General features: G+C 36.2%; 1 protein-coding gene across 1 annotated transcript in view; it reads right to left on the bottom strand.

The window, feature by feature from the left end:
• COL12A1 (collagen type XII alpha 1 chain) overlaps nucleotides 1-25523 on the bottom strand; it is a 149467-nt gene that overhangs the window by 58917 nt on the left and 65027 nt on the right. The window contains exons 15-27 of the mRNA XM_058435132.1: nucleotides 16395-16661; nucleotides 15798-15990; nucleotides 14554-14675; nucleotides 12459-12608; nucleotides 12257-12376; nucleotides 11993-12157; nucleotides 11270-11416; nucleotides 8469-8608; nucleotides 7788-7917; nucleotides 6213-6355; nucleotides 5449-5578; nucleotides 3373-3509; nucleotides 2160-2289 (exon numbers count right to left, since the gene is read on the bottom strand). Of these exons, the coding sequence (XP_058291115.1) occupies nucleotides 2160-2289; nucleotides 3373-3509; nucleotides 5449-5578; nucleotides 6213-6355; nucleotides 7788-7917; nucleotides 8469-8608; nucleotides 11270-11416; nucleotides 11993-12157; nucleotides 12257-12376; nucleotides 12459-12608; nucleotides 14554-14675; nucleotides 15798-15990; nucleotides 16395-16661 (1974 nt within the window). The remainder of the gene's footprint in view (nucleotides 1-2159; nucleotides 2290-3372; nucleotides 3510-5448; nucleotides 5579-6212; nucleotides 6356-7787; nucleotides 7918-8468; nucleotides 8609-11269; nucleotides 11417-11992; nucleotides 12158-12256; nucleotides 12377-12458; nucleotides 12609-14553; nucleotides 14676-15797; nucleotides 15991-16394; nucleotides 16662-25523) is intronic.

The raw sequence follows: 25523 nt of genomic DNA, 5'->3' as shown, positions 1-25523 counted from the left end.
CCATTCCTGAGCTTTCATTGTCACTTATTTCTCTATTTTCTGGTAACCAAAGCTAATTACGCAAAACCCAGAGCCATTAAAAATTTGTTCTAATAATTACAATGAAAAGGCCCATTGAGATACAGAGAGTGGTACTATTTCCACCAGCACAACTGCAAAACAAAGCAGCATTAAGAATGTACTTTAAATGTATCTGAAAATTATCTGGAAATCTTAAGGGAAAATACATATTAAAAATATTAATCTACTATACTAAATTACCTGTCTCACTAGCCTTTCTTCCTGACTTCCTTTTCTGTTCACTACACCTGTTACGTTATTTTTATGCAAAGCTGTCAGTCTACTGATGCATATGCATCAATTCTCAGCTCCAGCCATGACCTTTACTAGGTAAGAACTTAAGCCAAGAAAACAAATGAAATTGCTAAGAGATCTCACATGCTAAGAAAATAGCAGAGTCAAAAAGGGAGAAGTGGATATGTCTAAGTTAAGAAGCAGGTTATGGCCAGGCGCGGTGGCTCACACCTGTAATCCCAGCACTTTGGGAGACCGAGGTGGGCGGATCACGAGGTCAGGAGATCGAGACCATCCTGGTTAACACGATGAAACCCCGTCTCTACTAAAAATACAAAAAATTAGCCGGGCGTGGTGGTCAGCACCTGTAGTCCCAGCTACTCCGGAGGCTGAGGCAGGAGAATGGCATGAACCCGGGAGGCGAAGCTTGCAGTGAGCCGAGATCGTGCCACTGCACTCCAGCCTGAGTGACAGAGCGAGACTCTGTTTCAGGAAAAAAAAAAAAAAAAAAAAAAAAAAGCAGGTTATAACATTTGACAAGATGCCCTAATTAGGTATAGGCAGCTGGGCACTAAAGAACATGCTATTGAGCCTTTGGTGAGGAATTTTCTGGAAAGGAGGAAAAGGTTCCAGACTATAATATCAGTCCCATCAGTAGATTACTGGATGTGGCTGGGCAAGTTGCTTAAATTATCTAGACTTGTGCTGTCCATAATGGAAACCACTAGCCACATGTAGTTGGCTATTGCGCACTTAAAATGTGGCTAGTCTGAATTGAGATGTGCTCTAAGTGTAAAATACACACCGGATTTTGAAGAACTGTTACAGAAAAAGGTAAAATGTCTCGTTAATAATTATTGTACTGATAGCTGTTGAAATTATCATGGATATATTTGGATATACTGGGTTAAATAAAACATTATCAAAATTAATTTCATCCATCTATTTTTGCCTTTTTTCATGTGGACACCAGAAAATGTAAAATTACATATACAACTCCCATTATTTTTGTTTGGAACACTGCTGGCTCTAGGCCTCAATTTTTTTTTACTACTATTTGCATTATGTAATGGGCTGAGCACTGGATTAAGTTATTATGTGCCAGGCACTGGAGATACAAAGTTGAGCAAAATGTCTCTTCCTTCATTAGGAGAGAGCAAGGCGGAAGTAGAATCCATAGCAAAAACCAGCAGGCAATAATGATTGCGTTAAATACTATGGAGACAGCATGAGAGGGAGAGAAACGAACATCTCCAGGAGCTGCAGCAGATGGAGCAGGAAGCAGGGTCCGGGCAGGCTTCCCGGTCTCCCCCAACACTCCACTCACAGTGCAGTTGCCCTTCCTCTGAAATCTGACAGCACACAATTTCAGTGCCACCTGACCTTCCTTACATGATCCCATGCATTCTCAATTAATTTTTTCTTATCTCCACAACTAAATCACGAACTGGTGAGGGCAAAGATGCTTATATTTTGTTACCCTTGATAACACTTCACGTATAGTAAAATGCCCCAAAAAAATTTATAAATAATGCATCTTTTCCAAAGCAAATGTGCAACATACGTCAAGAAAACTTGCCCACCCCACTACACATACATGCACACACATACACAGGTGCACATCAAGTAGTTGTAGTTGGAAGATAAATTAATGGCAGTGGCTGATGGAAAGTATCATAAAAGGAATGGATGCAAAGGATGGGACACCTTGTTACAAAAAAATAAGTGAAAAACAATCTATGAATCCAAGCATTATTAAATACTGGCAAAGGTAGCATTAAGAAACAAAATGACCCAGTAAATTGTGTTATACATGCATGTAAAGTGTTGTTTCCCATTATCAATGGAGCAGGAGCACAACTCACGGGTAGTTTCTTGAGCAGTCACAGGAGGAGACTCCCCCTCGTCATGTACTGCAGAAACACTGACTGTGTACAAGGTCTGTGAGAAGAGGTCTTTGAGGGAAGCGCTGGTCTCTGATCTGTCCACCTCTACCTGTAACAGTAACAGAGCAGTGGAACTACTTTTACGAAGGGTTTACTTTTGACATCTCTCTGTTGTTTACTGTACCTGTCAGCATAAGAATATAAAATCTGTGATCAGAAAAGAGCAGTGTTTTCCAATTTACATGAGAATCCAGAAACTGGACACAGTTTAAATATTTCCAAACTGGAAAAAAATGTATGTACTAGATCATATGGCACATGACTGTCTAGAAAATAATGACTACCTGTGTATTCAAACAACCTAACCATTTTTCCACCTGTTTCCCTTTATATCACTGCATTATTTCTTTCAGCAATGCACAGCATGACTTCGTTTGCTATGCACAAGAACCTTGTGAGATCCACTGGCCATTGTACCCCTTTTAAATGGAAATGCAGAATGAAATAAATGTGTGCACATGTATAAAGTAGCTTTTGTATAATCCACAAATGACCAGCAGAACCAGTAACTGAGTGCTTAGAGAAATGATTCCTATGTTCCAAAAATGCCTCTGAGATTCTGACATTAATACTCCCTCAAGCACACACAAGTTTTGCTGGTTCATGAAGCCCTTCTAATTTGCTCTAACTTTGAATCCAGTCATCACAGAATTCCCAAAAGATCACTCCCAAAAGGACACCCCTCTAACAACATACTCCTCCTTTCTCTGTGTCCTTCTCTAGTGTCCTATGTTTCTGTTATCTGACAAACTGCTCCTCTTCATTGCTGCATCCTCTTGCTACCTTTTATTTTTAGAAACATTATGACATTTTCTAGTAATTCTTAGACTAGAGAGCCATAGAAGGAATCTGGATGAGAAGGAAATACCATTTAGATTTGATACCTTTTTATCTACCAAGGGATGATGTTTTTGAGATTAATATCACACCGCAAAACATTTCTGTTTTGACAAGACAATCCAATATATTGTTGATTTTCAAAAACTGCTTTATTAATGTCACAAGTTTTCAACACTGTGTTAACAAAGTGACAAGTATTCAAAACACGCTATCATCCATACTTGATAAAGTTCTTTTTTGAAACCTACTAGGAAAACAAATATTTTCATATCGACTATCATCTTCAACCTACCTCTTTGACATCCTCTTCTGGTGTTTTGTATCGAACAATATATTTACGCACTTTCCCAGGCACAGGTTCCCAAAAGACATTCATAGTGCTGTGGGTCACATCTCTGAGTTTCAGATCCTGAGGTCTGGGTAAAGGCACTAGACAAGCACGAGATATTAAATCCAGATGTGCTTATCAACCACAAAGCTCTAAAGCATCCATGCAAGCTTTCGAGAAGTTGTTTGGAGAAAATTTAAAGGTGTTTGGCAAAATAACTGAAAAAATTGTTATGACAATAAAAAGTACCATGATTCTACCAGATGGACTGAATTCTTCTTAAGAAGGTTTTTCAAAAATAGAATATATTTAATTTTTTGTTATCACAAGGCTAACTTCTCATTTATATGTTATTCTTCTTCCACACTATTTAAATAATCTCTTGCTGCTCAACCCCATAATAAATCATAATTCATCATAAATGTACAGCTCATGTTTCTTTACCAGATATTTAACTCAATTAAGACAGCAAACAAAATCAATAGTTATGCACCATTAAGAACGTGACACAAAAAAATAGTTACAGAGTGAAGAATGAAGATGAGCCAACATTAAGCATCCAATACGCTTATAAGAAAACCCAGACACCTAAATTGTTAGAAGAAAATCTAAATGATACATGTTTACCACATCTAACATAACTTTCCATTAAAAAAGGGGGAAGGAGGATAAGGAATGAGGAGATTTTCTCCTGTAATATGAGATGTATTTCGCTCTTTCCAGCTGCCCATTTGACTAGTTTGACTTGTCTCTCATTCTGACTCTTTACATCTGTCTTCCTAACTCTCTAGCTCCACTTTCACATTTCTGCGCCTCCATCTCTTCAACATTTTTGTCTTGTGCATCTCTCTCTGCCCTCCCTTCCTCTACTGTTCCAGTCCAGCACCATACCCAAGTTTGTGACCATATTTGTTTTTAATCTCACTGTGACTTTGGGTCCCCTCTCTCAGCACTTTCAGAACATGAGTCTCTATCCCTGGCTGACTCCCCATTCCTTCCATCTACCACTATCCCATTTTCACAAAACCACCAGCCCCAGACAGGTTCTAACATATAAAGGAGGATTAATAAATATTTGTTTGTTGTCAATTAATTTACACTGACCCATCCTGTAGGGGATCTTTCTCTTCTCTGCCCCATCATGCTCTGTTTCCTTAGTCCCTTTTTCCTCCTTGAAGTTCCTTCAAAACTCTTCATTTTCTCAGAAGTGTGGGCCAAGACTCATTAAATTTAAGCCAGCTCATCTATCCCAGCATGTCAATCTCCCCAAGCATGAAGCAAAATACCAGCTGGGTGAGGCAAGAGGCAGTAAGTGGGTAAGTGCAATCATTGTCACTCTTCAAGAAAAAAGCGCCTAAATGCTTAGTAAAACAAGTCAGAAGTACACAAAAGGCTGACCAACACACACAAGAGAAATGCAAACTAGGACAGAGTCCATATGGTCTATACTGCTTTGTATTATTTCATAGTGGTATTCCCAACATCTAGCCCGGTGACTGGCATATAATAGGGGATCAATATATCTTTGCATTGGGTAAATTGATTAATTCACTTAACCGAAACAGACTTATTCATATGTGCCATAGAGTTTCTACACCAACAAGAATTTGGAGCACCTTGATATTAAACCCAATGTCTTCCTCCAAAATTACACCCACTCAACATTCCCATTCTCATCAATGCTATCTGTCATATTTCATGGATCTAGTACAACATCATTCATAAGATGCACCATTGTCTTACGTTGTACATCCTGACTGGCACCTAGCCAAGAGCAATAATAGTAAGACACAATTGATTGTAAAACACTTCAATTTCAGGCATGTTAAATGTGAAAAAAATACACATCCTAGAGTCAATTTGAGATGCCTCCATAAATCTAGAATTGAGATATTTATTCTCAAATTTGATTGTCAAAAGTAATAACTCTGTAACTTTATATATAAATTACCAAATTATTGTTAGCATCACATGAAATAAAGTCTAATGAACATTACGTTCACAGCAATAAGAAGTGAAATAAAACTAGCAGTAGCTTACAGGTGACTTCCCGAACAGTGACGGGTTCACTGGTGAGGTCGTGCAGGACAGCCTGGACTGTGACTGCATACTCTGTGTTGGGAACAAGGTCACTCAGCTGCATGTCGTTCACTGTTGGCCCCAAACGCATCTGCACATGGACATGAGGAGCAGAAATAAGATATTCAAATCAAACTTTTCCATTTACCTTTGGAATAGTCAATTGAAGTCTATTTGTACTAGATTATAATACAGCTTGTATTTTTCATTTATAAGATTACATCTGCTTTTCCATGCTGATGTTTTCTTTTTTGTTTGTTTGTTTTGTTTTGTTTTGTTTTTGAGACAGAGTCTCGCTCTGTCATCCAGGCTGGAGTGCAGTGGCTCAATCTCAGCTCACTGCAACCTCCACCTCCCAGGTTCAAGCAATTCTCCTGTCTCAGCCTCCTGAGTAGCTGGGACTACAGTGCATGCCACCACACCCGACTAATTTTTGTATTTTTAGTAGAAACGGTGTTTCACCATATTGGTCAGGCTAGTCTCGAACTCATGACGTCAGGTGATCCACCCACCTCTGCCTCCCAAAGTGCTGAGATTACAGGCATCAGTCACCACGGGCAGTCCATGCCAATGTTTTCTACAATGTGTTGCAGACCACAAACCTACTTTTCTATTTTTCCGTTTTGTATGTAAAGTTATAAATGAGTTCGTAAGTAATATAATAGGCACTATAAAGCTATAAAGTCTTGGGAAGACCCAATGTTAAAGAAACAAACATCTTTCACCTCTTTGGGTCTTGTTGGCTCTGTGTCCTTAACAGGTCTGTATGACAAGATGTAGCCAGTAGCTCCTCCCACAGGCTGCCACTGCACATGCATGGTGGTAGGGCCAATGTCATAAATATTCAGGCTGACTACAGGCACTGGCACTTCCAAAACAGAAAAGCAGACCATCAGTCTAGTTCCTTTCATTCCACTCATTTTTAACCATTGTTTCATAATCAATTATTGATATTTGTATGTACTAGACAGTGGGTTACTGTGAGAAATCAATTAAGTTAATATAATCCTTCCCATTGCCCCAAAAAAATCCAATTTACATTGCTCATTGCACTTCATATTCAAGACTGCACATTACCACTATTTCATAGAAGGAAAATGTTAAAAGTTCAGGTTTCAAATGACATTCCAGTGAGTCTATACAATAGATACCAACTTCCTAATACGTTTACTCTCTTTTTCTGGAACATCACTAAGTTGACTATTTCTATTCTTCAATCACAGAACTTTATATATATGTAATCAACACTATTTTTTATATTTCTTCAAAAAATAAATTTAAAATAAGAACACTATACATTAATAACTGGAACATCAGGGATTTATAGGCTTCTTGAAGACAAACCCATGAAGCAGAGGAAAAAGTTTACAGTCTCCCTGTAACACCCATATTGCTTCCAATTATTTTTTGTTCAAACATTGAGTTCAAAGTTTTAAGAAATTATCATATTAATCCTGCCAGTTATAAAATACATTATTTCTCACCTCCTATAGTCTAATGTAAAGGGATATAAGAGAAGAGATAAGGACCTAAAACTTGAGCAGTACATAAAGTCAGTTCTTGCTCTAGAGGGTGATGCTCACTCCTTCTTCTTAAAAGTGGCTTTCCTTCTTCCCCCTAGAGCCCAACCAAGAAGCAAGAAGAAGGAAAGAATATTTTCATATGTCTCTGGAAGCATTACCAGGAATAGGAGCAAGGAACATCTACCCCAAAAGTGCTACTCAAAGCCAAAGCACTTAGAGTTTCTCTAGCAAAGACCAGATGCCAGAAAGAAAAGAGAAGATCTCAGTGGCAGCAGGGAGCGCTGGCCATTAGCAGAAGTGAAATCGGTATCTCTGTACGCTCTTCTTCCTGATCTTAGTCCCGCTCCCCACATGGTATCCTTCCTCATATCTTACTCCTGATGTGCTTTATTCCTCAATAAAATGTCATCATATAACAACTGAGTAAAATGTAAAATTATCCCCCTGAAAGGTATATTTGCATTTTAGGAGATTTTCTTGAAAGCAAAAGTCTAAAGACTCTAAGAAGTGAATAACTCCATTAAAGGTTGTTTTCCCTCTAGATTATTATGGCAGTGACCCCCTATTCCACAGTGGGGCTCCATGATGGCAGGATCAGCCAGTAGGAGTAGAAAACCACTGAGTATTTTCTGGGTACCTGCACAAAGATGGCACTCAGTAAATATTTACAGAATGAATGTTGAATAAAGAAATTATTTGGAAGGTAGGCAAAACTGGGCCATCATGCTTTATCTTAGAAAAGAAAGCAATGAGAAACAATTTTTTCATCTGACTTACAGGTTTGTTCTGTCCCCTTCAGAGGCTCACTATATTCATCTTCTACCACAGAATACACATTGACAACATACTCAGTTTCAGGCTTCAGATCTTTCAGCACTGTGCTAGTTTCCATTCGACTCACATAAAACTAGGAGGAAAAATTAAACAGAGCAACAATGTATGTATAGTCAGTTCCCTTTTTCCTACTATACTTACAAAGCAGTTAACTACAGTGAGCTTAGAATCTATATTTCAATTAGGCCATTGTCTTTTGTATTTGGAAACTATCAGATTACAATGAGATCTTGGACAATTCATATAATTTTTCTCCCAGCTGTTCTTTATTTGTAAAATGAATGGGTAAAAATAGATCATCTTTAATGCTCCTTGCTAACTCTCTGATTCTACTACAAATTCATAAATAAGTCAAGTATCTTCAATTAAATTTTAATGAAAAAAACATAATGATATTCTACAATTCTTAGAAACTGTAAGAATTTAAGCAAAGCTCTTTCCCTCTAATTAAAGCCAGATGGAAGTGCCTGCCTAGCAAAGTCAAGAATAGAAAGCACTATTCTTGACTCATTTCTGGCCCCTCTTCATTCCTCTTGCCCTCACCTAACATTATTCTCAGAGCCCTAATGAGGAGGACCCAACCTCAACATCAGGAAGAAGTAAGTTGTAGGTGTTCCTACTCACTTCTTGACGTTTCCCTCCAGAAACTGGATAGTATTCCACCTTATATCGATCCACACTGTCAGAAGGTGGTGTCCAGCTCACTCTAAAAGAACGATGGGTTCGCTCAGACATAACTAAGTTAGAAGGTGCTTCCAAATCGCCTACACATGGAAATAAAGGGTATACACTTTTCTCATTATCGTGGAAAGGTGACAGACAATATTTGAAATGACATTGAAACAATATTACGCTCCATATTCTAAGCTTTCACACACTTATTTTCACATACTAAGTAGCTACAATAAATCTGTATTAGAGGCTCATCACCTGTAAGACCTTTATGAATAGGTAACTAAAAGGTTTTCTAGCCTCAAAAGATTAAAACATGAGCTCGTTGTCTTTCCTTAAAACCTGATCCTCCTCTTCCTTACAAACTTTACCAATTTACAACTCACTGAGACTCAAGACCCGATATGGTTTTGCTGTGTCCCCACCTGAATCTCATCTTGAATTGTAGCTCCCATAAGTCCCAAGTGTTGTGGGAGGGACCCACAGGGAGATAATTGAATCATGGGGGTGGTTTCCCCCACACTGCTCTAGTGGTAGTAAATGTCTCACGAGATCTAATGCTTGTATAAGGGTTTCCTCTTTCACTTGGCTCTCATTCGCTCTCTTGCCTGCCACCATGTAAGACCTCCCTCGCTCTTCCTCCATGATTGTGAGGCCTCCCCAGCCAGGTGGAACCGTGAGTCAATCAAACCTCTTTCCTTTATAAATTACCCAGTCTTGGGTAGGTCTTTATTAGCAGCATGAGAACAGACTAATACAAGACCTCTGAATCACCTTTTGATACTTTCTCCTCTCTCTACCCTTGTACATATAATCAGTAAATAAGAATTTAGGTCCTGACAATTTAGCTTCTCCACAGTCTCTATCATTATTGGCACCACACAACTTCCCTGCCCTCATTATCACTTTGTTTCTATATACTCATGTCTTCTCTCCTTAACTAAAGGTTATGCTCTGTGAGGACAGAATTGATTTTTCATTCATTCTATTCTCTAGCAGGATCTAGTTGTATAATAAAGGAAGCTGACAACTGTATCACTGGAGAGAATGCAAACAAATACGTGTTTTTCAACCTGGGAACATCCTACCGCCTGTGATTGTGCTCCCTGTGGGTGGATATAGGTGAAATGACTAATACATAACAGTATCTGGAATAAATGCTGATGAAAATAGAAATATTAATCTCAATATGTCTAACAGGAAAATGGCCCAAATAATAATTACAAGAGAAAAGGATTAATCCAATAACTCCATAAGCATGGCAAATCATTCTCATAAAAACTCTTTCTACTTTTTGTGCAAGCCAAAACTGGGGAAAGCCTTTCCATTCTTAGTATCTTAACTTTTATTATACTTGGGTAAGAGTCAAACCTACAAAATTATCAAGCAATTTTACTGTCTGGGAAGCTAGAATGAATGCAACTACTACATAGTTCATTTTAAAAAAAAAGCTAAACAGATAAAAGATGTTTTCATCCCCACTCAAAGTTCTCTCCAATGGAATAAAACTACAATTCTCTCAGCTAATCAAGAGCCAGAAGCCTACAAATTCTGGCTGCCAGGCTGGTCTATTTCTCCAGGGAAAAGGTCAGTCTGTTGTTCAAAATTCAAAAAAGAAAATCTGCAAAAGTTAGGAGAAAGAAATCCAAGAGGGAACATTCAAATAAACATACCCCTAGCACCCACAGCAAGTGAACCATTTCTACTACATTATTTCTTAAACTTATTCCATCTTTTCCAAAACCAAATTAAATTAATGAAGGACAATTTTACCATAATCTACATGTACTTAAATAAAATTTTTCTCACATAATAAGGGCCATAATTTTTATCATTAATTTTCAAAAAACCTTCAAATTTGGTGATTACCATGTTTTGTCCCATGATTTACACAGAGAGTAATCATTATGCACCATCCTTTGTTAGTATAAATCCAGTTCTATAATTTTATTTCAATATCCTAATTCCTTAGCTATATCTACTTTTTTAAAATACCCCTAAAAACATCTTTAAACATTTGACCCAGACTAAGTAATTTTTCTCCAGATCTCAGCTTCTTCACTGGCAAAAAGAGGTTATATCATTTCTAAATGTCTAAACTGTAAAATTGTAGCTTCTCCTTATATTTAGGGATTATAAGTGTAAAGTTTCAAATCTGATCATCTACAGTTGAGGCAAAGCAAATCAGATATAAAGACTGCTCTCTTATTCCTGCTCACACTAGGAAATCAAAAAAAGTACCAAAACTGAGGAAAACAAGAGTCTGGGAACAACCATCTAATAGCAATGTAGTAACTAAATGGAGTGAAGATGCTTCACAAGACAATAGGTATATACCAGAAAAGAAAGCATCTCTCTTTCCCTCTCTTCCTACCCCTTCCCATTTATGTATATATGTCGTGCGGGGGAGGGTGCAGGTATGCAGGATATAAACTAAATGTATCCTCAAATAAGCTAGAATTCATTGAGGTGCCATCACGAGAAACATATCAGAAAAAAAAAAATCAGTGACTAAAGCAGTGATTCTCAACTGGGGACAGTTTTTTTCTGCAGCAGACATTTGGCAACAACTGAAGATCTTTTTAGTTGCCACAATTTAGGGAATGCTACTGACATCCAACTGGCAGAGGCCCTTCACACTGCTAAACATTTTATAATGCACAAAATAGTTCCCTCCCCCTCACCCAAAAGAATAATTATTTGGCCCAAAATACCAGCAGTGCTGAGGGCAAGAAACTCTGGGCTAAACTTACCTGGACCTTTGACACTGTTACACAAATTAATGGTGAGGTCATCCACTATCCTGGAGAGTGACTCAAAATCTGCCACATTGTATGCATGGGTATCATCAGGATCAGTTGCAATCATCTTTAATTCAACTTCATCAGCATTTTTAATACCTTCAAAAATGGATATATACAAATTAAAAGCACTTCTCAGAAAAAAAATTAATGGAACGAAGCAAATGATTTACGGCTTTCTTAATTCATGGCTGCTTTTGGCCAACCATGAAGGTTTAATAATTAGTTAACTAAAACATACATATTATTTTTCTCAATAATAAAACAGAAACAAAGGATAATACAAACTGAAAGCTCTTTTAAATTGGCTTCTTCTAAATGTATCTAGCACCAATTTCCCACCAAAAAGTGTCTCTTCAGTGTTTTTTCTGGAATGTAAAATAATGGATATCAAACATAAACATGGTTCTGTGGAAAACCAAGTAGGAGTTTTTCTGAATCCTATTAATAGCACATTTTTCTTCTTGATCTATTAATTTTCTTTTAAGAAACCATGTAGTTTTGTCCCAAAAAAACAAGAAAAAATGAATTAACTTCCTGGAACATTATTTTGATAAATTATGTGACAGAAAAAAATGGGGGTTTTTTTCATGCTTCAGATAAAACTTCTAACTCTGAAAATATCCTCAGCACATTTGTAACCCCAGGGGCATCACTGTCCTTTCCAGTGCGTACCAATAGCAAACAGCTCCACTCCCTCATCCTTGAGTTTCTTTGAAGGTGCTTCAACATCGTCTTGTGATTTTCCATCAGTAATGAGCACACCAATTTTTCGAGCTCGAGGTCTCATGCCAGCTTGGGTCCTGAAGTTCTGTTGGCGAATGAAATTCAAAGCCATGCCTAGTGGGATTTTTAGAAGAGAATCAGTCACATCACCATTCAGCCACAAACCTTAACCAGAAGCATGAGCTGAAAGAGTGTCAGACAGTCCTTACCCACCTGTGAGAGTATTGCCTCCTTTGTATGGTAAGTTTGCCACAGTTTGCAACAAGCTCTTCTTGTCTCTGTGCGCATTTAACTGCCACTCTGTTCTGGGATCCCCACTATACTGAGCAAGAGCTAAAATGACACCACTGGCATTAGTACATGTGAAAGAGCAAGATCAAAATGTCTAAATGGCTCCAATGCTGTCAGAACCTACCAATTTGTACTCTTTTGGGGCCAATGTCAAAGACTTCCACAATACGAGAAATGAAACTCCTCACAGTTCTAAAATTTGCCCGGCCGATGCTCCATGATCCATCCACCAGCAACACAATGTCTGCCTCAGCTCTGGTGAGACACTCCATCCCTGACATGGCAATCATGAGACAAGACAGTAAGAAGCAAATTGTTGGCAAGGGTACTTCCTTGTCACACCTCTGCCACTCCCCGGATCCTCAGTGTTGCCTGTCTCAGTACTATGGTCTAGCTCAGTGATGTGGAGTATAAGACCCTGAAAATATGTCCATCTGATTTATTAACCTCAATTAACAGTCTTAAGAATCAGCAGTTCCTCCAAAGATTATTTCAGTGGCCAATCTTTCCAATCTTTCCTTTATCTTTGACTCGATTTCCTGCCCTCTTTCATAGAACCTGGAGACTTGAATTAAGCCATTGTTGAAAATTTGATGGGCTCACAAATTCAAAGGCTGAAATAAATAAATGAGAATGTATAGCTGTCTAACTATGAAGTACTAATAACTTTAATAAAATTTTAATGTAGTCAAATCATTAGATGTTGCATTCTTCTGCAATATTTAATGGTCATAGCAGACAAAACTGAGATGGACTGATAAAACATGTAAACTAAAAAAAGGTTTTTGTGAGCCAAAAATTGTCTTTTCGAATAGCTAAGCTGTTAGGTAACTACCACATATATATGAAGGATTAGACACATAACTTTTAAAATTATACCTTTTTGAAGTAAAGATATATTTTTTAAACCCTGATATATTACTATTTAGCTATTAATCATTTAAATTTATTATCTATTATGAATAAAAATCAGATAAATATAGATGGTGAAGTTTGCACATTTAAAGAATCAAGAAAGAAGGAAGACAATTTAGAAAAGTATGCAAACAAATATACAAATTGAGAGCTGTAAAGATAAGCACAAACATTGATACGAAGGAAAAGCTTTGGAAAGAGAAAATAATCCCAACATCCTCAGTGTACAAGCTACAAAATAAAAATATAAGTCAGTTAATATCATCATAAGAGAAACAATAGAACATTAATGCAAACAGCAAGATTTGACACTTGATTTTGTCCACATCCATTTTTTTAATGTTCTCCTTTCCAAAAGCTTATATTACCAGCTATAAATTTTCCAATTTATTACAAGGTTAGCATTTGGTCTTTATATTACAAAAGAAATCATTGGAAAAAAATAAATAATGCTCATCACGCTACAAAATACAAATGTGTCACTCATATATTATATACTATATCAGGATTAAGGATTCCCAAATACTATCCCAAGGAAATAAGCCCTTACAAGCCTGCTCCTGCTCTGCCCAGATCTACAATTTTTTAGCAATAATGAAAACTATCAGAAGTAAACTCTGTCCACCACCTCCATCTCTAAGAATGTTAAAAACAAGCTTTATGTTCATAAAGGCTGTAATTGTGGCAGGGACAGAAAATCTAAGGGGCTTATGTTACCATTTTGCTTCCCAAGTCATAGTTGCCCACCTATTTATGTAACCTAACACTGCTTACCCAGCCCAAATAAAACATCTCTGCAATGACTTTAACAAAAGAAAACTGCATCTTAGTCACTAAAAATAGAAAAAGGTACAATATCTACATTTAGTAAAAACTCATCTTTAAATAATAGAGCTTAATTATACAATAATGCATAATTTTAAATTTAATATTTAAATGCATTAATAAATTTAATGCATAATTTTAAATTATGTGTTATTACATAATTTAAAATTACATTAATAATTACATTACTAATAATTATTAATACACTAATAATTATATATTACTCTTAAAAATAGATTTACGTAATAATTTAAGTATGAAATAATGCAATGCTGATAAAAGAAGTATAAAAAAATACTGTCAAAAAGCGTGCTTGACTGGATGTTTGAAGAAGTTTTTTTGCTAAGTATGTAAGTTATTGAAATAAATTTTAGTGTAAAATTTGTATCATTGTTTTCCATTGCATGCTACCCTAACAGTTCACATTTGAAAGAGTTTCCTAAGTTGTTTTCCTCGAGGAATGTAACTCAATTTCTTACCAGAAGATAAAACTGGCATTACAGTTGTGTCGGAAAGGGTTGTCATTTCTTGTCCAACAAGTGGTGAGCTTTCTCCCCCATCAAACATTCCAAAAACATTCACTTTATAGGTGGTACCAGCCCTAAAATGTTAAAGTATACATATAGGCTGTGAGAACCATAGAGTCAAGTGGTAGCACTTTTTTTTGCTTTGTTAAAGACAGTCATCTTGATTTACAAGTTTTCACTATGAAGAGTTTATAGTGTACAACATTATAAGAGAAGAAAAATAATTTCTGCCACTTTCTCACTTACGCTTACCCTGTGAGGTGTCAAGAGAAACTGGACAGCAAGCATTCCAGAGAACACTAGGCATTCACAGCACTGGTTTCTGTCTTGCCTTTCTAGCAGATGCAGAGTCTCTACCCTGCCTTTCAGCATGTCAGGGAAGGGTCAGACTCTTTATTCTTACTGTTTCTAAGCAATGGGCTTTAAGAAAATAATGAAGTGCTGTACCTTGCAAGTAACATAAGACAATGCCTAACACAATGCCTGACACATAGTAAGCTCAATGAAATTACTCCCTACTCTGGTAAAAGTAAATCACAAGCATTTATATAGATTTCAATAGTCTTAAATGAATGATTGAAAAACAAACTTCCCAAAAGACTACACACACTAGTTCATTCTTTTTACTGTAATGAATGTAGGGTGCTGTTCAAACTGAAACTTCCTTGTTTTTCACTGCACAGCCTGGAGCTGGACCTTTCATGAGCCCAGCCTTGCCCTCTCCTGCCAGCTGGCACCCACAAGGTCCTGCCTTCTTTCTCCTGTATAGCACACTGGAGGGGGATTCACACTCAAGATCTCAGCATGAGTCCCTCAAACCTTGCCAAAAGGTACAGGAACCCCCACACTTCCACATGGCTACAATTTCGGTGACATTGTGTAATAAGAACGTTAATTTCTTAAAAGCGGGGTGTTATTGAAAACACCAATTCTGAGCACTTAATAACAAACAAAAATTATTAAACATTACAAAAAAATCCTGCTCAGGCCTAAATTCTGTTGCTGAGCCCTGAATCCTAACTTCAACTCCAGCAGCACCAAGCATAAGAAAACAGCTTTAGCTGATTTTAAATACTTTGCTGGCAAACAGACATATAAGGGATATTTGTGTAAAGCCTACTAATTTACAAAAGCTATTCAACCTTTTAAACAAATTAATTTCATCCTTTGATACAAACATAGTTAATTATTCCTACCTAAGTTCCTCCAAAACAACCGTGTTGTCATAGGGTCCAACCACTAACTCTCCCAGTCTTCTGTCATCCCCCGTAGGGTGGAATGTGACTTTATAACCCTTCACTTCCCCAGGGGCAGGCTCCCAAGTCACTCGGAAGCTTGACATGGTTGGGTCAGATGTTTTGAGGTTTCTGGGAGATTTAAATCGAGAAGCTGTAAAGACAAAAAGATTTTTAAAATATTATCTATAAGACTAGGCTTTGGGGTTTCTTTTTTATTAGCCCTACAAAAAATGCATATCCATAAAAAGGGTTCAAGTCCGGTAAGCACAAAATAGCATGTTCCATAGAAGTCCAGATAACAGAGTGCTAGCTAAGTAGAAGTGTAAATAATTCTCACAATTCAGATTAGATTTGCATAAGAACATTAATATGTAGAATCATTTTACCAGGAACTAGATTGGTAAAAATAACACGTTAATTAGACATTGTCTAATAATTATAATTTAACTTATTACAGAATCAGTTTTAAACATTTACAAATGAAGTAGACATACCAAAGTCATCTTTTAAATCATTACCTTCTCTCCCCTTCAAAACATAATTATTATTTCGTACCTGTTGTTCCTGATCCTTGCCTAAGCTTTCCTTCTCCCGTCTTGTAAATAGGAAGAACTGTGATGTCATACGTGGTCTGTGACTGAAGTCGCTTTAACACTGTTGAAGTGACTGTGGGGGGCACCTTAGCAACCATTTGCCTCCCTCCCCCGTGGGGGCGATAGACAACACGGTAGTTGACGACTTTCCCTGGGGCTGGTTTCCACGTCACTCTCATTGTGTTTTCTGTTTCTTCATCTACTTTCAGGGTTTTGGAATCTTGAGATACTGTGAGATAAAAGGAAGATTAAACTGTATACCACGTTGAAAAAAATGTATGTCCACCTCTTCATTTATGTGAAAAGAAACTCTCTGTGGCTTCTTAAATATGTACACTGTTCCATTGCTTAGCATTGTAATCTCTCACAAATTCAGGATGGCGTGTGAGCCTAATCTCATCGAGATCTCAGTAAGATGTTTTCGTTTTATCTAGCTAATACTAAAAAATGGAAGTTCATATTGCAGAGATTTCCTATTTGCCTTCTAGAGACTTTAGTAAAGAAAACATCCGTTTCCGGAGATAAGGTTTTAGAATTTTTATTATAGTTCCATCTGCAAAGAATTTATCTAGTAATAATGCTGTGGAGAATACTAAAAATTATGAATGCAGGGTTGGACATTTTACTTGGACTTTTTCAGGAAAAGTTGCAATCCATAAATAACTAGCCAGAGTGACTAGTTAACACCATTCTTACGATCGCCACGCACATCTCTGACTATGAGCACAAAAGAATAAGAAACTAACACTTCAAAATATTCCAGGGGCTCTAAAGATAAACTGGTATATGCTGAGTATTTCAGAAAGCACTATCTGTAAATAGTGTTTGCTTAATATGTAATCATAATATGTAATTATTTATTAAATTCCATTTTACTAATATTTCACAATTACTAATAACACTATATGAAATAAGTAACCAACAGCCACAAATAACCTACAACATCCTATTTTTATACATAATTAGAGTTCACAAGCAGGACCGTTTTATTCAGTTCAATAATCAGTGTTCAAAAGAACATAAACATGTTCTATAGAAAAAGATTAAGCTAAACAAAATTCAAAATCAGCAAAGAATCTTTCCTGATTGTAAGAGAAAATTTCATGTTCAAGTGGTCAAGAGCCATTTGAAACAACGAAGAAACCTGAAAAAAAAAAACCTAAGAAAAATAAAACACAATAATTTTCAGACACGGTATCAGTTGGCACAGGACACTGATCCCTAAGAGAGATAAGGAACAAAGGGGAATAGGTTCTATGATTGCCCAGCTATTGCTTGGAATTTCCAGTCCCCAGTAAAAGAAAGGGGAATCCAGATGGAGCCTGGTGGCCTCCCTTAATTGTCAAGATGTTGTTGCAAGTCTGGAGGGCCCAAAGCAACCAGAACTTGAAGAATAGAGTACTGTGAACGAGAGAGTGCCACAAAGAAAATACTCGGGTCTTCAACCTAGGATAATCAGTGCATATGTGTAAGAAAACCACCCACAACTAGGGAAAGAACCACCCCAAAGGAGCCCAGGGAACAATTTCTTGAGCTCACACAGGGCTAGAAATATTCCCCCTACCCAGAAGAGAAAACCTCACAACTCTAGGGACATCATGTAGGATATTTAGTAGGTGATTATCTCAATAATGGGGCAAAATTAGTCCTAAACTGAAACAGTTTAAAAGCAAGTGTCAGATCAAACTATTTCCAAGTAACTTAACTGTATTCCAGAATAAAATTTAAGTATATTTATAAGAACATAAAAATATCTAGCACCCAAGCAAATAAAATTCACAAAATCTGACATCTAATAAAAGTTACAAGGCATGCCAAAAAGGAAAAACTTATGACCTGTATCATGGATTGAAGGTCTCCCACCACTAAATTCATATGTTGAAGTCTCAACCTTCAATGTGATGACATTTAAACATGAGGCCTTTGTGGAGGCAATTTGGGTTTAATAAGGTCATCAGAGTGAGGCCTTAATCTGATCGGCTTGGTGACTTTATAAGAAAAAAAGGAGACACCAAAGAGCTCTCTCTCTCTTTCCACGTTCACAGCCTGAGAAAAGGCCATATGAGGACATAAAGAAAGGTGACCGCACACCAGGAAGAGAGCCCTCACCAGAAATCAAACCCTGCCAGACCTTAATTTCAACTTTCCAGCCTCCAAAACTGTGAGAAAACAACTTTCTGTTGTTAAAGCCACTCAGTCAATAGTAATACCTTTTGTTGTCGCAGTCCAAACTAAGACAACACATAATAAGAAGAAAAATCAATCAATAGAAACAGAACTAGAAATGACACATATTACAGAATTAAAAAGGATGTCAAAACACCTATTATAACTATATATCATATGTAATAATGGTAGAAGAAAGATTAAGCATTTTAACTAGAGATATAGAACATATAAAAAAGACTCAAATCAAACTTCTAGAGATAAAATAATATCTAAAATGAAAAATACACAAGATAATATTTACAGCAGATTAGAAAATGTAAAAAAAAAAGATTAGTGAACTTGATGGCATTATAATAGAACATGAAACACAAGGAAAGAAAAAAAATTTTTTAATGAACAGAGCATCAGTGAGCTGTGTGATAACTTCAAGCAGACTAATGTATGTGTAATTAATTGGAGTACCTGAATAAAGTGGGGTTGTAATAAATAAAGTATTTGAAAAAATAATGAGATTGGACTTGTTCAAATTTTATAAAAACCATAAACTCACAGATCCTAGAAGTTTAGTGAACCCCAAACACAAGAAACATAAAGAAACTATACCAAGACACATCATAATTAAATTGCTTAAAATCAGTAATAAAAATAAAATCTGTAAAGCAGCCATATTTTTTAAAAAATGCATAATATGTATAGAGGACAAAGATAAGAATGATAAAGTAGGTAAATTCAATATATGGTTATGATGGTTATGAATTATGCTTCTGAGAGATGAAAAAATATAATTTCAATCAAAATTATATTGGCTGCAATTTTTATTTTTGAGTTTAAAGAAACTAAGAGAACTCTCAGTGAAGTCCATTACTTTCTGAAAATATTAAAATTTATTTAGATTAATCATCAATTCGCTATTATTATTCTCCAGTTAAGTAGTGAACTATTAAAAGGAAAAAAGTTTATATTTATAAAATATATATTATTATATAAAAATATATATTATATAAACATATATATATATGTATTTCCAAACAAAAAATCTAAAGACTTTACCTGGAGTTTTGAAAATAGTAGAAGAAAGAATAGTATAGGGAAAAATAATCTATTTGGATTATTAGCATTACCAGTTGTCACAAATATCAAATAAGTTGATGGGTGTCTAACAGTTTTCTAGAAGGGGTTGTGCTACAATACATTTTCTCATCTTTTGTTTCATCTCTTAAATTTTTACTCAGTGGAACAAGACATTCTGTCTCTTACAAAATTTTTAAACCAATTTCACACAACTCAGAATTTAGAAAAATAAAAAGTTAAATCTTATGAATGTTGATCTAAAAAGGAACTTAAGTTTCAAAAAAAAATGGGATACCAAGCTTTAAAATGTTTCAAAATTTAAACATGTTAATAACAGCCAAAAGTGATATCTCATACCTTGATATGCTTTAATGACCTCACTTATATTCCTGCTTTTCAATTAACTCTTTAAAATAAAGAAACTGAAATTAAATACAGTACAGCATATCTCATCCTAGTTTTAATGGGAAACTGGATTTTAGGGAGAAAAAAAAAAACCCTTGTTGGTTTCCCATAACCAAACAGCAAGAATTTTTACATCATTGATTGGATACCACATGCCATTAAATGCTGTTACACCCTCTCACATTGTTAAGTTCTTTTCATGTGTTAGTAACTATCACCAGACACTTTCAAACATCCACTGTACCACCGCTAAGCCAGCTGCCATAAATTAGAAGGGCAATAGAAAGTGTCCCTTCTGCTGGCTTTCTAACCCCAATTCATGATTTTCATTGTATCAATGTATTCGTTTCATTGTGTCAACAATCTGCATACCATATCCCTGAGTTTCAGGTGAAAGCAATCTTAAAGACATTCCCAAAATGCCTTCTTGGAAGCATATGTGAAATTCTAGGAGCATGGGCTCGGGGTTCTGCTGAGTTATCCACACCTTAGGATTCCTCTACCATCTAAATAGCAGATCTCACTCAGATTTCTGAAAATACTTTCTAAACAACAACAAAATGGTGGTAGAACACAGAAAGGTCCATGACTTCTTTCTTATTTACTTAGACATTTCAGCAGTTTTCACATACTGTCGCCCTTTGGTATCCATGGGAGATTGGTTTCAGGATCTCCCATAGTAACCAAAATCGTCACACACTCAAGTTCCTGATATAAAATGGCACAGTATTTGCATAAACCTATGCATATCCTCCCTAATACAGTAAGCCCTCACCTAACGTTAAATAATTTCTTGGAAACTGCAACTTTGAACAACTGATGTAAGGAAACCAGTTTTCCAGAGGTTAATTGATATAAACAAGAGTTAAGTTCCTACATCATATTTCTGATCACAAACAATCACCAAACTTCTCAATAAAAACCAAAACACTTATCATATGAAACACTGATGTATGTGTGAGCTATATATACATTTAAGAAAGATAAATGAAAACCAGTAACATAATTATTCACCCACTTATTCCAGTTGAGGGTCACAGTGGACATAGCCTGTCCAAGTATCTCAGAGCAAAAGGGAGAACCCCATCCTAGGCACCCACACACACACCCACACTCACTCAGGCTGGGACCACGTGGACGCACCAGTTCACCTAACATGCACATCTTTGAGATGTGGGAGGTAACTAGAGTACCTGGAGGAAACCCACAGACATGGAGAGGATGTGCAAACTCCACACAGATGATGACCCCCACCAGGAATCAATTCTTTTTTCTCATCAATGTTATGATATTATTCGAGAACTTGTTGAACTTTAAATCATCTCTGCATTACTTATAAAACAATGTAAATGTTATATAAATAATTATTATACTGTGTTTTACTAGCATTATTATTTATTGTTGTATTGTTATTTCTTATTGCTTTTTTAAAAATATTGTCTATCAGCAGTTGGTTACTTTTGCACATGTGGAACCTGAGAATATGGAGGGCCAACCGTAACCTAAAAATGAACATTTCATTCCTGCCAAGTCTGCTCCTTGTTCAAAAGAGGCCTCCCACAGCCAATAACATACTGAATGGGTAAAAACTGGAAGCATTCCCTTTGAAAATGGGCACAAGACAGGGATGCCCTCTCTCACCACTCCTATTCAACATATTATTGGAAGTTCTGGCCAAGGCAATCGGGCAAGAGAAAGAAATAAAGGGTATTCAATTAAGAAAAGAGGAAGTCAAATTGTCTCTGTTTGCAGATGACAAGATTGTATATTTAGAAAACCCCATCGTCTCAGCCCAGAATCTCCTTAAGCTGATAAGCAACTTCAGCAAAGTCTCAGGACACAAAATCAATGTGCAAAAATCACAAGCATTCTTCTACAACAATAACAGACAAACAGCCAAATCATGAGTGAACTCCCATTCACAATTGCTACAAAGAGAATAAAATACCTAGAAATCCAACTTATAAGGGATGTGAAGGACCTCTTCAAGGAGAACTACAAACCACTGCTCAAGGAAATAAGAGAGGACAGAAACAAATGGAAAAATATTCCATGCTTGTAGATAGGAAGAATCAATACCATCAAAATGGCCATACTAACCAAAGTAATTTATAGATTTAATGCTATCCCAATCAAGCTACCGTTGACTTTCTTCACAGAATTAGAAAAAACTACTTTAAATTTCATATGGAACCAAAAAAGAGTCCACATAGCCAAGACAATCCTACCCACAAAGAACAAAGCTGGAGGCATCAAGCTACCTGAATTCAAACTATACTAGAAGGCTACAGTAACAAAAACAGCATGGTACTGGTACCAAAAACTTAAAGTACAATAAATAAACCAATGGAACAGAACAGAGGCCTCAGAAATAACACCACACATCTATAACCATCTGATCTTTGACAAACCTGACAAAAACAAGAAATGAGGAAAAGATTCCCTATTTAATAAATGGTGTTGGGAAAACTGGCTAGCCATATGCAGAAAGCTGAAACTGGATCTCTTCCTTACACCTTATACAAAAATTAACTCAAGATGGATTAAAGACTTAAATGTAAGGCCTACAACCATAAAAACCCTAGAAGAAAACCTAGGCAATACCATTTAAGACATAGGCATGGGCAAAGGTTTCATGACTAAAACACCAAAAGCAATGGCAACAAAAGCCAAAATAGACAAATGGAATCTGGTTAAACTAAAGAGCTTCTGCACAGCAAAAGAAACTATCATCAGAATGAACAGGCAACCTACAGAATGGGAGAAAATTTTTGCAATCTATACATCTGACAAAGGGCTAATATCCAGAATCTACAAAGAACTTAAACAGATTTACAAGAAAAAAACAAACAACCCCATCAAAAAGTTGGCAAAGGATATTAATGGACACTCCTCGAAAGAAGACATTTATGCAGCCAACAGACATATGAAAAAAAGATCATCATCACTGGTCATTAGAGAAATGCAAATCAAAACCACAATGAGATATCAGCTCACACCAGTTAGAATGGCAATCATTAAAAAGTCAGGAAACAAGAGGTGCTGGAGAGGATGTGGAGAAATAGGAACGCTTTTACACTGTTGGTAGCAGTGTAAATTAGTTCAACCAATCTGGAAGACAGTGGGGCGATTCCTCAAGGATCTAGAACTAGAAATACCATTTGACCCAGCAATCCCATTACTGGATATATACCCAAAGGATTATAAATCATTCTACTATAAATACACAAGCACACGTATGTTTATTGCAGCACTGTTCACAATAGCAAAGACTTGGAACCAACCCAAATGCCCATCAATGACAGACTGGATAAAGAAAATATGACACATATACACCATGGAATACTATGCAGCCATAAAAAAGGATGAATTCATGTCCTTTGCAAGGACATGGATCATGCTGAAAACCATCATTCTCAGCAAACTAATGCAAGAACAGAAAAGCAAACACCATATGTTCTCACTCATAAGTGGGAGTTGAACAATGAGAATACATGGACACAGGGAGGGGAACATCACACACCGGGGCCTGTAGTAGGGTAGGGGGCTAGGGGAGGGATAGCATTAGCAGAAATACCTAATGTAGATGATGGGTTGATGGGTGCAACAAACCACCATGGCATGTGTATACCTATGTAAAAAACATGCACATTCTGCGTGTGTACCTCAGAACTTAAAGTATAATAAAAAAAAATGTTAACTTGGGAAAAAAAAAAGCCCTTTCTGTTCATCAATGTTTAAATCAAGCAGTTAGCCAAGAAATATTGAAAATTTCTTAGATGCTCATCTTCTGAGATACAGAGGTTTATTTAGTTTCTGCCACCATATTTGCTTTCAGCGACAACACATCTCTTGTAGACATTTTAAATTCCAAATAATTATTTGAAGCCTCCAACTTTTTGGAAAAAGACAAAATGGAGGATAATTTTTGGAGGAAAAAAATCCCTCTAAATACGTAATTTCTCAGCCACATGAACTGTATCTGTACTCCTACAAATAAATTTAGCTTTATGTGTCATATATGACCTAAGATTACAATACAGCTTCTCTTGACAAGTTAATTTCCTCAAAAATAGAGAATGAATTTCTACCACGTTCTTAAACTACATCAGCCAATATATTCCAGACACAAGATTGTATTTACTACCATAGAAACCAATCAGGTGAATATCTGAGAACTATGTCTTCTCACATATTTAAATTTCCTATAAAGAAGTTGATTTTTTAAAATCTGGTGAATTAAGATACAAATTTAAACTTGAACATCCAACTGAGCTTGCAAATGATAAAAAGAAAATGAACTTAGACACAAAGATTTTAGTTTAAGGACAACTTAAAATCAGGACTTAAAATATAGGACTTAACTGAAATTGCTTATGGCACTTCTCCCTCTCTCTTCCTTTGCCAGAAAAATCACCAAATTCCTCTACTTCTTTTTTATAGAAGGAAATGCATGAATGCCCATTCTTTCTCCTTTTCCTAAAACCTTCCCAAAACAAAAGGATTAAAGTTTTCTCCTACAAATGCTTAGAAATGCCCATGCTTAACAAATGACGTTTGCTTTGGTTTGGTTTCAATTGTTTGTTTTTAATAGATTTTATATTGTTTTAGAGCAGTTTTGGTACAGAGATTGAGCAGAAGGTACAGAGATTGAGCAGAAGGTGCAGAGATTTCCCATGTACCTTTTCCCACCTCCACACATGCACAGCCTCCCCCATTATCAACATCCTTCACCAAAGTGGCACATTTGTTACAACTGCTGAACCTACACTGACACATGATTATCTCTTAAACAAATAACCTTTTAGGATAGTGAATTAAGATATCCTGACACATCCTTCACCAGCCAGGTGATTATGACAGGTCATTCATAATTATTTACAAAAATAGAATATTAGTGAGATTGAGGTAAATCTGAGCTATCAGAAAATTGAGTGGGCTTTTGATTTGACCTTACCAAATATAATATGAATAAAATAAAAAATAAAAATAAATAAAAAATTTTAAAACTAAGTTAAGTCTTGGTTGTATGATAATCATAGTTTCAATAGCCACCCATCATTTATCAATCATCTCTAAGTGGCTAGGCACTATGCTGGCCACTTTGTATACTGTTATTTTATACAATCCTCACAACTCTAAGAGACAAGATTTATTATCTGCATTCTACAGATTAGGAAACTGAGGCTCAAAGAAGGTTAAGTAATTTGACAAAGATCATGCAGCTATACAAATGTGCCTGAATTCTCTTTGCTTCACAGCTTCTGGTCTTTTTACTAGCTGGGTATTCTATCTAGTCAATCATTGCAGCAGAAAAAAAAAGACAAATATAGGTAGTTGAAAGAGATTTGATGTTTCAACATTTGATATACTTTTAGATACTAACCTACTCTGAATTTAAGCCAAATTCTTTAAAGATCCTAATTCCTCAGTCTTCTTTTATCAT

This window comes from Hylobates moloch, unplaced genomic scaffold (assembly GCF_009828535.3).
Source record: "Hylobates moloch isolate HMO894 unplaced genomic scaffold, HMol_V3 SCAFFOLD_2, whole genome shotgun sequence".
NCBI classification, from domain to species: domain Eukaryota; kingdom Metazoa; phylum Chordata; class Mammalia; order Primates; family Hylobatidae; genus Hylobates; species Hylobates moloch.
Note: the sequence above shows the minus strand (reverse complement) of the source record. Positions and strands in the feature narration are given on the sequence as shown.